Here is a 15,180-nt window from a genome sequence, read left to right as displayed (position 1 = left end):
AAAATAGTTTGCATTTTTTTTTTTTTTAGAAAAATACAACATGCATGCATATATAGTGATGTTTTGTCATAAATATCAATTATTTGAACATGCAGTCAACCATTTCTTTACAATAAAGACTTTTTGAGAGAAAATCAAAGGAATTATTGGACTTGCTTTTAAACATACTTTTTAAATGTCACATGAGTTTTAGTAACAGGACTGATAAAATGTAGATTCAGATTAGAAACCTTGTAAAACATTAAGTAAAGCTACCTGAGTTTGACCAGTACATGTTTTGAATAGATAAATACATGTTATTAGATTCAGAGTTGAACAAATCTGATAAAATAAAAACAATACACGTTTTTTTTTGTTCAGATAATTTATGTAGGAAAAAAAGTAAAGTCAATGTAAGACAAATACTTGTATAATTTACAGTATGCATATATTACATTTGTTTTTTATGTTTTTTTTCACCATAAAGAAAAAAATGTCCTCATGATTAGAGCAGGTAGAGTAAATTACTGAACTTGTCTTCTTGCACTCTGAATACAGAATGATACTTTAATGCGGATCCCACCATCACTACAGTGCTTTAAGTTAATAAATCAAATCCATGCAGAGTGCTTTCATAATTCATACCAAAGTTTCCCTCAAAGTCACGGTGAGGGATGAACAACAATACGTTTTAGCCTTCAGAGGAACATCATCATACTTAACGTTCATACTAAGACTTGTCCTGACACTTTTCTCTTAGGACAACGCTCCCAGTGTGGACCAAAGCAAAATCTTCTAGGACCTTTAGGGGACCAAAAGAAAGAGAACACAGTAGAGAACACACATACACACATAATTCACTAAAGAATCATGAATGAGTGAACCATCCTTACATCATAGCATCGCTGTCCAAAGAAAACTCTCTCTCCAAAATGGCAGCTTTACATTTTCAACACAAGTTATTATTAGTGAATTATTATTATTATTTTTTTTTCCGATGTTATGCTAATTCATTTTGGAGCATTTCTACTGGTCTTTTCATTAAGAAATGTGGAGAACCTGTGAATGACATCTTCAAAAGGTGCATGAAGCTAAACATCTAACATCAACATAAATGGAGGTACATGTTTTTTTTCAGATAGCAATAACAGAATCCATCATACTACAGTGGGAGGTCCTGGTTAACACAGTATCAGACAGCTCAAAAACCTAGTTTGGATTTATCCTTCTATATCTTCTACATCTTCACCAGCTAACAATACGAACATGCAGTACCCAAACAACACAAGCTTAGGTGTCTTTAATTCCTGATAGGTGGTTTTTAACACATGATCCAACATGTCATGGAAGCCCCGACTTGACGTTCCAATCCATTCGTTCGTCCATCCATCAGTCTGTCACCTGCCCGGAGCCTTACAGTGCTGCGATTTTACTGGCTTCCCGTACTCCGCTCAAATAAGCACCCGTTACTGTCTGAGGAAAGTGCCGGTTTGTGGCCTGGAGTAAAAGAAATGCAAGCACAGAGGTACAGACCATATCATGGAAGTATTTTAACTTCAGCAGAATCAAAAATCTGTTAAAGGGAAAGTAATACATTATTGAATCCTTAAGATGTGAACAGTAAGAGTGGGCAATATAGCCCTAAAACAGTATAACACACATATATATATATATATATATATATATATATATATATATATATATATATATATATATATATATATATATATATATATATATATATATATTTTTTTTTTTGTATATACTGTATATATATATATATATTTGAATAATTTCAAGAATAGGGCATCTCACGATATGATATCACGGTACGTTGACCACAATAACAATATCACATCACAATACTGTGATTTAGTGATACTTGATATATCACAAGACAATTCTCTTTAATACTTTACAGCATCTGTGTTACTGAAGAGGATAAAACAAAAAAAAATATGGATAGAGTGGTGTCAGTTTTTTTAGAATTTAACAACCAATATTTTTATTTGCAGGAGATTTGATTTGATACGACACCAAGAATATACAAGTGCAACAAAATCAATAACAAAAATACCAGGAAGGTCAGGGCAAGCAAATGTCTGCAGAATCCAGAAAGTGCCTGATAACCAGCTCTGATACTTCCGCTAACAGACGCCTGCGTCGGACAGCTTCACAACAGGAGTTATGGAAGGAGAGAGAGAGAGCATAGCCAACTGTGCTCTCTCACATTCTGGCTGCCGATGGAGGTGTAAGTTAATTGGCAACAATAAAATGTATTTGTGTGGCATTAATTTCATCATCATCCAAACCAACTTTTGTTTCCGAGGCTTCACTTACTTTTTTCCCCACTATCATTCTCAGTGCTGAAAAGGTGTGATCAATAAAGACCTGTTGTTGTTGTTATTATTTAAGGCACACTGTATTTGTCAATAACCTTGACCTGGATGAAGATCAGATCAAATTTTATGACAAATTCATGCAGAATAAAATTCCAAAGGGTTCACACATACTTTTTCTTGGCACTTTAGTTTGAAATAGAATCATTTAATTTTCAGGGGGTTAACGGAGAATAAATTAGCCTTATTCTGATGAATCAGGATTACCTCGCCGGCGAAGAAAACTTTGCCCTGCACATCTTCAGCGATGATGTCATAGGCCTCTCCACTGCCTCCAGTCTTCACAAAGCTGTAGGACATCTGAGACCACACGTCTTTACTCCAATGAGTCATGAAGAACTTTAACGGATCTGGAACCTCCTACAGTTGAACATTACACAAACTAAATGTATCAGAGTTTGATTCTTATATTATCGCACATTCTGATGGCCTCATTATAATGAATTAATGAATCACTTTCAATAAAAAAATAATTAAATAGTTCTGTCTTTATCATCATGATTATGTTAATTTTATGATACAAATAAACAGTAATTATGTAAAACATAGAATGTGTTACTGTAGAGAATGTAGACGAACTTATTAGCACTTAGAAAACAAACACCAAACTTATGAACTGAAACGTATGTGACTGTGTTTAGAATTCTGGTGCGTCGCTAGTAAAATAAGTCAGTGTTACTAAAGCTGCTGTGTTCGGGCACCAAATAAATGTTTTGCACATCACTAATTGTGACTTTATTTTGTTTTATTGAAATATAAAACTTAAGTCCTCATATGTGGACATCCTTTTTCTGAGAAACTACATCATGTAAAAAGATAATTTTTGTTTTCACACTAATCAGGTGCCAATTAGCCCAAACAGCAAAGACAAATAAAAATGAATGCCATGCAAGAGTTCGGGTCTTAGGAGGATATTATAGTCAGTGTACCTGTTCCTTGAAGAGTTCCCTGAGGACATTCATGCAGAGCTGAACCACTGCTTTCTCCTCCAGATCCTTCACTAATGCCACCGCTTCTCCCGTTATCACAGACATTAGCACACACTGCCCTCCCTATGGAGACAAGCCACACACACACACACGTATTGGTTTGAAACACATGATCCAAACTGTCACAGAAGTTTAGATTTGATGCTCCAGTATACAGATATTACACTTATCAGCACAAAAATTATTCACTGCCTCCTCGTTTCTACAAAATGTCCAAAGTATTAGCTCAAACAGAGCAGCTATTATTATTATTATTATTATTTGGGTCATGGTTATTCTTAGCACTGCAGTGATTAGCAGTGATTAGCATGGCGGTGGTGGTGTATGAGGTGTTCGTGTGTGTTGAGCTGTTGGTACAGTGAGTGGATCAGATACAGCAGTGCTGCTGGAGGTTTTAAACACTGTGTTTAATCACCACTCACTCTCCTCCACTCCTATTACACACGCCTACCTAATAATAGCTGCTCTGAATGACAGGGTGAAAGTAGGACAATGAAGTATATAGAGAAAACAGATACAGGAACACGGTCTGTAATTATAGAACTATAGAGAGATCCTGTATGGTCGGTAAAGCTAATACAATGGACAGGGAGTGTATATGTATGTGTGTGTGTGTGTGTTTGTGTATCCTATGATTGAAGGAATGATGAATGAACAGATTTAGTTAAAAAAGCACAAAAAGAAGCACAAGGGAGTCTAACCTTTGGAGTCATGTCATAAAACACGCTGAACAACCCTCTCTTCTCTGGACTCGGGGGAACATGACCAAAATAATCTGCACCCTTCACTTTACTGTCCCAGAATCTGTAAGGGAACTGCAGAGCGATCTGAAAGAGAAGATCAATCATCTCAACCTAGTACAGTGAGGCCTACTGGTAAAACATCATGCAACATGTTTAGTTTTATGCAGCAACTAAATCCAGTCATAAAATTTCACTACTTACTATATTCCACAGCCAACTGTCAGTGATATTATAACACAGTGGAAGAGACTGAGAACAACAGCGACTCTGTGCTCTGTCAGTGTAAAATAACAGAACCGGGTCAGCGGATGCTAAGGAGCATAGTGCACAGAGTTCATCAACTTTCTGCAGAGTCACTACACCAATCACTACACACCTCCAAACTTCATGTAGCTTCAGCAGAGTTTATCACTACACACCTCCAAACTTCATGTAGCTTCAGAGTTCATCACTACACACCTCCAAACTTCATGCAGATTCAGATTAGATCATCACTACACACCTCCAAACTTCATCTAGCTTCAGATTAGATCATCACTACACACCTCCAAACTTCATGTAGCTTCAGCTTAGTTCATCACTACAAACCTCCAAACTTTATGTAGCTTCAGAGTTCATCACTACACACCTCCAAACTTCATGTAGATTCAGAGTTCATCACTACACACCTCCAAACTTCATGTAGCTTCAGATTAGTTCATCACTACACACCTCCAAACTTCATGTAGATTCAGATTAGATAATCACTACACACCTACAAACTTCATCTAGCTTCAGATTAGATCATCACTACACACCTCCAAACTTCATCTAGCTTCAGAGTGGATCATCACTACACACCTCCAAACTTCATGTAGCTTCAGATTAGTTCATCACTACACACCTCCAAACTTCATGTAGCTTCAGATTAGTTCATCACTACACACCTCCAAACGTCATGTAGCTTCAGATTAGTTCATCACTACACACCTCCAAACTTCATGTAGACTCAGATTAGATCATCACTACACACTTCCAAACTTCATCTAGCTTCAGATTAGATCATCACTACACACTTCCAAACTTCATCTAGCTTCAGATTAGATCATCACTACACACCTCCAAACTTCATGTAGCTTCAGATTAGTTCATCACTACAAACCTCCAAACTTTATGTAGCTTCAGAGTTCATCACTACACACCTCCAAACTTCATGTAGCTTCAGATTAGTTCATCACTACACACCTCCAAACTTCATGTAGATTCAGATTAGATAATCACTACACACCTCCAAACTTCATCTAGCTTCAGATTAGATCATCACTACACACCTCCAAACTTCATCTAGCTTCAGATTAGATCATCACTACACACCTCCAAACTTCATGTAGCTTCAGAGTGGATCATCACTACACACCTCCAAACTTCATGTAGCTTCAGATTAGTTCATCACTACACACCTCCAAACTTAATGTAGCTTCAGAGGTCATCACTACACACCTCCAAACTTCATGTAGCTTCAGAGTGGATCATCACTACACACCTCCAAACTTCATGTAGCTTCAGATTAGTTCATCACTACACACCTCCAAACTTAATGTAGCTTCAGAGGTCATCACTACACACCTCCAAACTTCATGTAGCTTCAGATTAGTTCATCACTACACACCTCCAAACTTCATGTAGCTTCAGATTAGTTCATCACTACACACCTCCAAACTTCATGTAGCTTCAGATTAGTTCATCACTACAAACCTCCAAACTTTATGTAGCTTCAGAGTTCATCACTACACACCTCCAAACTTCATGTAGATTCAGATTAGATCATCACTACACACCTCCAAACTTCATGTAGCTTCAGATTAGTTCATCACTACACACCTCCAAACTTCATGTAGCTTCAGAGGTCATCACTACACACCTCCAAACTTCATGTAGCTTCAGATTACAGTTCATCACTACACACCTCCAAACTTCATGTAGCTTCAGATTAGTTCATCACTACACACCTCCAAACTTCATGTAGCTTCAGAGGTCATCACTACACACCTCCAAACTTCATGTAGCTTCAGATTAGTTCATCACTACACACCTCCAAACTTCATGTAGCTTCAGAGTTCATCACTACACACCTCCAAACTTCATGTAGCTTCAGAGTTCATCACTACACACCTCCAAACTTCATGTAGCTTCAGATTAGTTCATCACTACACACCTCCAAACTTCATGTAGCTTCAGATTAGTTAATCACTACACACCTCCAAACTTAATGTAGCTTCAGATTAGATCAAGAACAGTAGAGTGTAGAGAGACTCATGGAATGGAGAGTTTCCATGGCCAAGCAGCTCCATCCGCAATGCAGGCGGGCGGATACTTTTGGCAACAATGTCTCTCTTGTTTGGTTCCTAATACACTTATGCAATTCAGTTCTGATTCACACAGAACCTACATGGAAATGGTAGATGTCATGGGGCAGGAAATAGTCTCTTGTCCCATGACTTTTGCCATGTGCTATGTAAGCTAAAATGCACTCAATTAGGATGTGATTTGCGCCACAGAAATGACTTCTCTGCTCGCAATATTAGCAAGACACTGCATGTCACAATCCAACTGCACAGTCTACTGTGGGTGATAATATTAGCCTTCTATGATGTATTCCCTGTACACAACACACAGTATGTATATTGATATATTCTACAGCCATAAGCCAGAACAGGTTATGTGTCACCATTAACACTTCATCGGATGTCAATTTGAAAGAGCAGAAACAGTCTGGTTAGAAATTATCCTTTACCTTCTCTATGATGCCTGCTCCCAGGCTGTGAATGGCTTTGAGCTTCCTCTCTGGGAGAGAAGGGTTGAACTGGATAATGTTCTTCTGCAGAAGAGCTAAAGGAGCAGTCACCAACACCTGCAAAAACAACTGCATTTCATCAAATAGGGCTAAACTGTTTGTAGAAGACATGTGGATGTATAAAAGGCTTTTTAAAATTAATTTAAAAGCATTTTGACCAGTGGTAGGATGGTCCCCCCTTATATGTAAGTCTTGGACCTCCCAAGGTTTCTTTCTCCTCCTGCAGCTCTGAGGAAGTTTTTTCTTGCGTCCGCGCTCACTGGGGGTTCTGTATTCTGTATTTTCTATGTTTAATGTTTTTTCCTGATTCTTTGTCCTGTGATCATGTTTCTGCAAAGCTGTAAAAAGCGCTATACAAACAAATTTGATTTAATTTGATTTGATTTCAGTATAAAACAGACATTTAAAAACTCTGATTTTGCTCAGTTGCTTCATATGAACTCACTCATTTTGGATCCACTGCAAGTGCGTATTCTCCTATATAGAGATTCTCCGGCACGGCATCGCTAGTTTTCATGTGCGCTTAGTTCAGGTGTGTTCTCTTGACGAAACGTGTTTCTGGAGAGCTGTGCCATTTCCCACGACGAGAAATCATGTAATTTGTGACCCCGTGTCGCCGATCATTCATGTAATGTGAAAGTCTCAACAACTAAAGGACTTATGATTACAGCCCAACCAGTCGTGTAGTGTGAACAGCCACCTTCAGACAGCCTGTACCAGTTTTACTTATTATTATTTATTCTTAGCTTTTATTTCTTGTTTTAGTACTTTTCTTAGTTCTTTATTTCCTTTTTATTTCTTCATTATTTTATCGTTTTGTATTGTTGCTTTTCAACTTTTAATATTGTTATGATTACTATATTCATTATTTTTAATACATTATTTCTTTTTTCATTCATGTATCTATTTGTATTTGGATTGTCATCTTTTGATTTTAATATCTTAATTAAACCAAGTTTTATAATTTATTCTGTTATTATCTATTTTTTTATATTTTATTAACTGTTATTTTAAAACGATTAAATGTAGTTATCATTTTCTTTATCATGTCAATCCCTGTGTTTGTAAATGCTCGGCTACACTGAAAATTAGTCAAAATAAAGGTTGATTGATTCTTGCCTTTTAATACTTCATAACTGATTTCTGTATACTGCATTACAGTTGTATGTTGATGTGAAGTGGTGTTCTGTACCTTCTGCGCAGTAAACTTTGTTCCACCTGAGGTTGTGACCACCACAAGATTTCCTGAGTAATCAATAGACTGCACCTATAAAGAGAGACTGAGTTTAGTTAATCTGCCAACAGTGGAAAAATGCAGAATCTGGGTCCCAACAGATATCAACTAAAACTCAGAAAACTCAAAGTTTGAACCAAGGGCATCATATCTATATTTCTGTTTAATCAATTTGCACAGGAAACTTGCCGGGCTGTTGAGGTGGATGTCGAGCCCTTGGGCCAGTTTGTGCAGCAAAGTGGAATAGCCCTCGGTCAGAAGTGTGTGGTCTCCAGAGAACTGCGCAAAGAACTCGTTATGATCCCAGGACTGAGCAGACACCTCCAAAAACAAGAATAAACAGCATTAAAACAGTGGGAAGGAGTTCAGTGCCACACTGACATCATTTTATTGCTTAACACAAATGGTTTTAGAGATACTATATAGTTAGCTACTATATACTACAGGTGCTGGTCAACGAATTAGAATAATTTGAAATAGTGCTATCATGAAATTCTTTGAATGCATTTTTTGTGCAGAAAGCAGATCAGGTGTTCACCGCACCTGTCCTACTCGTTAGACTAATCACAGAACTAGTTACCTGGAAAAAAATTTGCTCAGCTGAGCTTTCCAAAAGGCCCATTTAGGCCATTTAACTGTGACACTGTTGTTTTATTGAATTAGAATAATGGAGAAACCGTTTCATTGAATTAGAATAAATGCTCGAATTTTTGTTTTCTGTGAAGAGTGTTCACTGTGCAGTATAAAGTCAGGGTTGAGTAGAATTTCTAAGTTGTAAAATCAATCATGGGTAAGCAGCGCGACCTCTCAACCGGAATAGTGGCTCAAATTCAAGCCCTTGCCAACAAGGCTTGACCCAAACTAAAATTGCTGAGCAGCTCGGCATCAGCCAGTCTTCCGTCTGCAAAGCTCTCAAGAAAAACTGCAGCAAGCGCACCAACTGTTCCGGCGTCCGAAAAACTTCTGCTCGCGACAACAAGCAGCTGAGAAAGATCGCAGTCAGCAACCGGTTCAAGTCCACTTCCGAGCTCACCGACTTGTGGAACAAGCAGACCGGCGCTGACGTCTCCAGATCAACCACTTACCGTCGTCTGCGCGAACTCTGCTTCAAATCTCGCGTTCCAGCAGTAAAACCGATGCTGAACAAGAAACAAATGGAGAAATGGCTGAAGTGGGCCAAAGAACACGGCGAGTGGACTGCTGAAGACTGGCAGAAAGTGGTCTTCAGTGACGAATCACGCTTCTGCATCTCCTTCGGTGACCAAGGTCCTCGTGTCTGGCGTCGTGGTGGCGAAACCTACAATCACGAGTGCGTGAAAAGATCCGTCAAGTTTCCCCAGAGCGTTATGGTCTGGGGATGCATGTCCGCTCGAGGTGTAGGGAAACTCTGCTTCCTCAAGAAGACTGTCAATGCTGCCGTATATCAAGAGGAACAGTTCGGCGAAGACTTCATAGGATCTTGCACCGGCTCATGCGGCAAAGTCGACCAAAGATTGGTTCACAAAAAAACTGCTTGAAGTTTTGGCATGGCCGGCAAACTCGCCTGACCTCAATGTCATTGAAAACCTTTGGGCCATCGTCAAGCGGAAAATTCGCGACAGAAAGCCTACTACGCTGGACCAACTGAAGCAGAACATCGCCACTGCCTGGGAAGCTGTGAGTGCGGAAACTTGCGACAAGCTGGTCAAATCGATGCCGCGGAGACTTCAGGCAGTCATACAAGCCAAGGGGGCAGCCACAAAATACTGAGAAAGTGATGATTGTAATTATAATAAAAATTATTCTAATTCAATGAAACAGTTTCTCCATTATTCTAATTTAATAAAACAACAGTGTCACAGTTAAATGGCCTAAATGGGCCTTTTGGAAAGCTCAGCTGAGCAAATTTTTTTCCAGGTAACGAGTTCTGTAATTAGTCTAACGAGTAGGACAGGTGCGGTGAACACCTGATTTGCTTTCTACACAAAAAATGCATTCAAAGAATTTCATGATTGCACTATTTCAAATTATTCTAATTCGTTGACCAGCACCTGTATAGTCAAAGGCCCAATCCCATTTCTATTTTGTATCCCTACCCCTTGTTTGAGTGTAATCCTTTCCCTAAAAAACAGAGTTACAAGGGGAAAGGGTTAAATCTTCCCCCTAAGAATTGGCACAACCCTTTAAGATCCCAATACAGATATAGCGTTACAGCAGTGGAGCGCTAAACTTGCTGGTTAACTAATTAACTTTAGGGCATTGTATGTCCTCAGAAAGGGGGCAGGTGGTGCAGCAATTCATTATTATTGTTCATTCCTTAATTTCTCTGTAATATGGAGCTGAAATGAGCTTTTAATAAGTTTTATTTAATTTTTCCCATTTCACCTTAAATCCTGCAGCCTCTGTTGCACCATTTATGGTGGAATGGGAAAGTTACCTAACAAATCAGCTACTGGGATAAACTACTAGAGACTTTATATCATTGTTATGAAGAAAAAGTCCATAAAACATTGAAACTACACATTGAACTACGGAAATATAGCGTTTATTGTAATTTTCCACAAGAAAAATACTCCTGATAGTGATTCTCAAGCTGTTTGGAGTGTGCATCTACCCCTACAACTTCCCCCTCCTTCCTGCCTTATAATAATTAGGACACCCTACCCCTAGACGTGCACGCACAAAACAGAGGGGGGAGGGCTGAGGGGTAGGGTCAAAGGGGTGAAATGAGATTGGGTCTCATAATGAGTTTGAAGTGATCAGAAAGGTGACATAATAATGGAATTTCAGTACTTTCAGACTGGTTTGCATTTTCAAAAACGCAGGTCACTTAAGAAATCAAATGACATCCATCTGACATCCACTGTCAGGCCTCACTCAAACATCCATAATTTACACTGCCTTGCCATGAGCATGCTGGCCAGTGTTTAGCAGCACTCACAAGATAACACCTCACAACTTATACAGGTTTGTGTGTTTTAAAGCCTTTCCGAGGCTCACACTCACCTGGTCCAGGGTGCTGGCGCAGGCATACTCCAGATTGCTGAGATGGAACTGAAGTACTTTTTCTTCCAGCTCGCTGAACTGAATGGTTGATTCCTGCAGAAACGTCTTGCACACCTCCTGGATCTTCTCTGAAAAGGAGAACGAAGATAAAATAACAAAGTGACCTGACAGTTTTTCCAGAAGCTGATAAGAAACTTACTTAATAGGAAATAAAGTCAGAAAACACTGCAATGTTCTTAGATTAACTATTAGTAAATGCCTATATCAATAAAGGCATGAGAACAGATATCTTGAGAAGAAAGGCAGTATAAGCAGCAGCAAGCTCCACTTGTTTTAGTTAGGAACTGGTGTTTTTATGTTGAGTGAACTTAACTTCAATTTGAATATCTCTGTTTCTATATAAAAAAGGGTTTTGAACAACTTAAACAACTTTTAGTAAACTATGCATGTTCCAAGGCTCTTTCAACAATGATGCTTCATAAAATATACATCTTTCCCGTATATTTACATATTGGGCTTGTCTTTTCCCTGGCGCTTGAGTGATCATCTGATTTTCTATATTGGGGAGCTGTCAGGTCTTAGTGTTGCAGGCTGTAAGAGCAAGTTACTTTCATTTGTGTTGCTGATGTGGTGCTGTGTGTTGGCCTGGGTCTACAGTGTTCACTGTTGTGTTATCACAAGGTTATCATAGGATTATTCTGTCAGTGTTAGCAGTTTATAAAATATAAAAAATATATATTTTGATCTGTTTGTGATTAAGCCAATTTTCCTCTCAGCACAGCAAACTAAAGACTCTGTGACACTTTTTCATTCCAGCCATTCAATGGTCACTCAATGGACACACTTGCCAAGATGCCCTATTTTAATATTTTTATAGTTTTTACAGTATTCTACACTAGTAGTTTATTTATAGTCCAATGTTGACGAATTTGCACTGCTAAATTATTATATAACTGTGTATTTGCACTGTTTGTACGGTTGACATAGGTCATCAAAAGACTCTACTTTTATACTTTATATTAACTGTATATTTATCTGTATTATTAGACCTTATCCCTGTGTACTATGTATACCTGCTACTGGACGTCCAGAATTTCCCTTTGGGATCAATAAACTGTCTATCTGTCTGTCTGTATATGAAAATGAGCCATGTTAAGTGAATTTACTGCACTGTTGCAAAAACTGAAAAAAAAAAATGAAAGTATTAACTAAATAACTAACTAAATTATTTAAACCCACAACATTTAAAAAAATAGTTGAGTACATTTACAGATTGTTGTATGAAAAAACAGTATTAAATAAAAATAGTATTAAATAAAATTAACATGTTATGTCTTTAAAACTTAATTGAGAACGTTTTCTGAGTTAAGTTGAATCAACATTTTTTTCCCCAGTGAGGACACTTCAGCTTCTATCAGACAAACCTGAACTGTGGCTTAAATAATAAGACAATATGAGAATCAATGTGTTTCTGATACTGGTACCTAAAGATCTGCATTTAGTTTGGTTCTACAGATTTGTCTAGAGATTGCTTTTCTCTTTGAAAGGCCAAGTACCCCCAAGAGGAGCATCCATGTGCTGCGACTTGTCCTTCCTCCAATCAGAGACAACGTCCAGTATAGCGTTAAAGTGGAAGTCCATGCGCTTGTCTATGGCAGGGTCAGTGATGTGGCCACCCTCCTGGATCAGGTCACATCGATCACGTAACTTATGCATCTTCACACCCAGCTAAAGACAGAGGCAAAACACATGAGTGTCAAAAGGGTATATATATATATATATATATATATATATATATATATATATATATATATATATAGTAACAGCATAATTTAGGGTTATTAAATATGCTATCTTGTTTCGTTTACATTTGTTTTCAAGGGAGTCAAAACAGTGCAGCATAAACCCAATATAAACGCAAAGTATTACAGTAATCTACAGAATTTGTATATATACAGGCCGCACCTGACTATACGCCGAAGTTGTTCACGTTATATAACAACATGATATATTTACACAGAAAGATGTTACAGAAAATTTGAATTAAATAGGCTGTGTACACGGTACTGCTGAATTTTAAGCATCATGTGAACATGTGGGCGCTAGATGTCTGTTATAATGTTTTGCTAAATTATTTAATCCAAGTCTTTCACTCAGCCGGGAGCGCCACTTTAAATGCACGGTTCAAACCGATGTCGAGTAGCTGCAAATACTTCGTTGTCCTGACGAGCCCTGGATTAATGTTCACACTTTTATCTCCTAAAAAGGTTTATTTAGGTGAGTAAAGCACTTTAGTTTATTTAAAGAAAATTTTCCAATGCTTAAATTAAACTAGCGTATTTTGGCAGCATGAAGCTGATTAGCCCGTTTAAAATAAAATAAATGAATGAATTAATGAATTAATTAATATCTATATCTATATATATCTAGCGGCTTATATCCCAGAAATTACTGTAATGTAGTTATTTTTTATGAATAGCAAGCAGCTCCTTTCAACCTTAAAAACAGCTTTTATATTAAACACGGAGCAAAAATAACCTCCTTACATTAAAGTTAAGGACAATTTCTTTATAGGTTTCTGACAAAAACACAAGCCTATCTACTGAGAATAAAACAATGAACAAAGTCATAAGCACTGTCAGTGCTATTACAGACTTGTTTTCGCGCAAGGGCGAATATAAAGAGCATACAGCTCTGGAAAAAAATAAGAGACCACTTAAAAAAAATGAATTTCTTTGATTTTACCAAGTTGAAAACCTCTGGAATATAATCAAGAGGAAGATGGATGATCACAAGCCATCAAACCAAACTGAACTGTTTGATGTTTTGCAGCAGGAGTAAAGGCATAAAGTTATCCAAAAGCAGTGTGTAAGACTGGTGGAAAAGAACATGCCAAGATGCATGAACACTGTGTAAAACCAGGGTTATTCCACCAAATATTGATTTCTGAACTCTTAAAACTTTATGAATATGAACTTGTTTTCTTTGCATTATTTGAGGTCTGAAAGCTCTGCATCATTTTTGTTATTTCAGCCATTTCTCATTTTCTGCAAATAAATGCTCAATAAATTACAATATTTGTATTTGGGATTTTGGAGAAATGTCTGTTGTTTATAGAATAAAACAACAATGTTTATTTTACTCAAACATATACCTATAAATAGAAACTGAAGTGGTCTCTTAATTTTTTCCAGAGCTGTTTATAAAAATAAAATCAGTACACTTCTTCCATGCTGATGCTCAACTGACAGGATGATGCGTCTCTCTCACCTGTTCACACATCAGAGCGATGGGATTGTTCACACAGCCATTAACAATCTGAGCACCTCGTCCCACAGTGACACCAAGTGACTTGTCGTCCCAAACTCGTCCTCCTATTCGATCCCTGGACTCCAACACCACCACCTAACAGCCAATCACAGCAGTGCAAAGCTCAAACAGGAGAGTCTTTCATTGTTTATATAGTACTTTATATTTGTGCATCATGCAGTACCACTATACTAGATCTTGCACTACTGGTAAAATCAGTCATGTTTGCTGATCACAACACTGCTCACTTTGTTTTTCTGTTTTCTTAAGCAAGGAGAGATCATTTAACTTGTGTACTTTTATATCAACTTTGTTTGCATAGCATTATTATGCTATGCCTTTTTTTTTAAAGCTTTGCTTATCGAGTTTTTAAAGTACTTGGCATTTACATTAATATGTTAATAACTTGCACAGTAAAAATGCATAACCATACATCAAGAATTAGTGATAAACTACTATTACTACTATTACTACTACTACTACTAATAATAATAATAATAATAATAGGCCAAAGTGCAAAGGACCAAGTATCGCAAAGGCTAACAAACAACTAAAAATGTGGAAAGAAGAAAAAAGGAAGTAGGTCAACTAAACCAAAAACAATTTCCTAAACAAATGTCAAATATCTTCTCCACCCATTAACTTTCCATTATCCAATTATGCGTCCAGACTCTGATATTAAGAACAAAACCCAAATCATTTAAAAGAA

The 15,180-nt window shown here is 37.5% G+C and overlaps 1 protein-coding gene and 1 long non-coding RNA gene across 3 annotated transcripts in view; both read right to left on the bottom strand.

The window, feature by feature from the left end:
* Window positions 1-345: 345 nt before the first annotated feature.
* The window catches only part of LOC103045768 (lysine-specific histone demethylase 1B), a 31,873-nt gene continuing 17,038 nt past the window's right edge, over window positions 346-15,180 (bottom strand). Inside the window, exons 12-21 of the mRNA XM_049474889.1 lie at window positions 14,433-14,567; window positions 12,719-12,890; window positions 11,163-11,290; window positions 8,367-8,498; window positions 8,136-8,210; window positions 6,884-7,000; window positions 4,069-4,194; window positions 3,308-3,430; window positions 2,586-2,738; window positions 346-1,476 (exon numbers count right to left, since the gene is read on the bottom strand). Coding sequence (XP_049330846.1) covers window positions 1,393-1,476; window positions 2,586-2,738; window positions 3,308-3,430; window positions 4,069-4,194; window positions 6,884-7,000; window positions 8,136-8,210; window positions 8,367-8,498; window positions 11,163-11,290; window positions 12,719-12,890; window positions 14,433-14,567 — 1,245 coding nt within the window. The 3' untranslated portion in view covers window positions 346-1,392. The remainder of the gene's footprint in view (window positions 1,477-2,585; window positions 2,739-3,307; window positions 3,431-4,068; window positions 4,195-6,883; window positions 7,001-8,135; window positions 8,211-8,366; window positions 8,499-11,162; window positions 11,291-12,718; window positions 12,891-14,432; window positions 14,568-15,180) is intronic.
* On the bottom strand, window positions 4,202-6,334 carry LOC125799070 (uncharacterized). 2 transcript variants are annotated; one of them, XR_007437893.1, is made up of 3 exons: window positions 5,507-6,334; window positions 4,613-5,463; window positions 4,202-4,569 (listed from the first exon to the last, which is right to left on the bottom strand). It is a non-coding gene; the product is annotated as an uncharacterized LOC125799070 (long non-coding RNA). The 2 variants fall into 2 exon arrangements; XR_007437894.1 differs by having other exon boundaries at window positions 4,739-5,463.

The sequence above is a fragment of the Astyanax mexicanus genome, chromosome 2, assembly GCF_023375975.1.
Source record: "Astyanax mexicanus isolate ESR-SI-001 chromosome 2, AstMex3_surface, whole genome shotgun sequence".
In the NCBI taxonomy this organism is placed as follows: domain Eukaryota; kingdom Metazoa; phylum Chordata; class Actinopteri; order Characiformes; family Acestrorhamphidae; genus Astyanax; species Astyanax mexicanus.
Note: the sequence above shows the minus strand (reverse complement) of the source record. Positions and strands in the feature narration are given on the sequence as shown.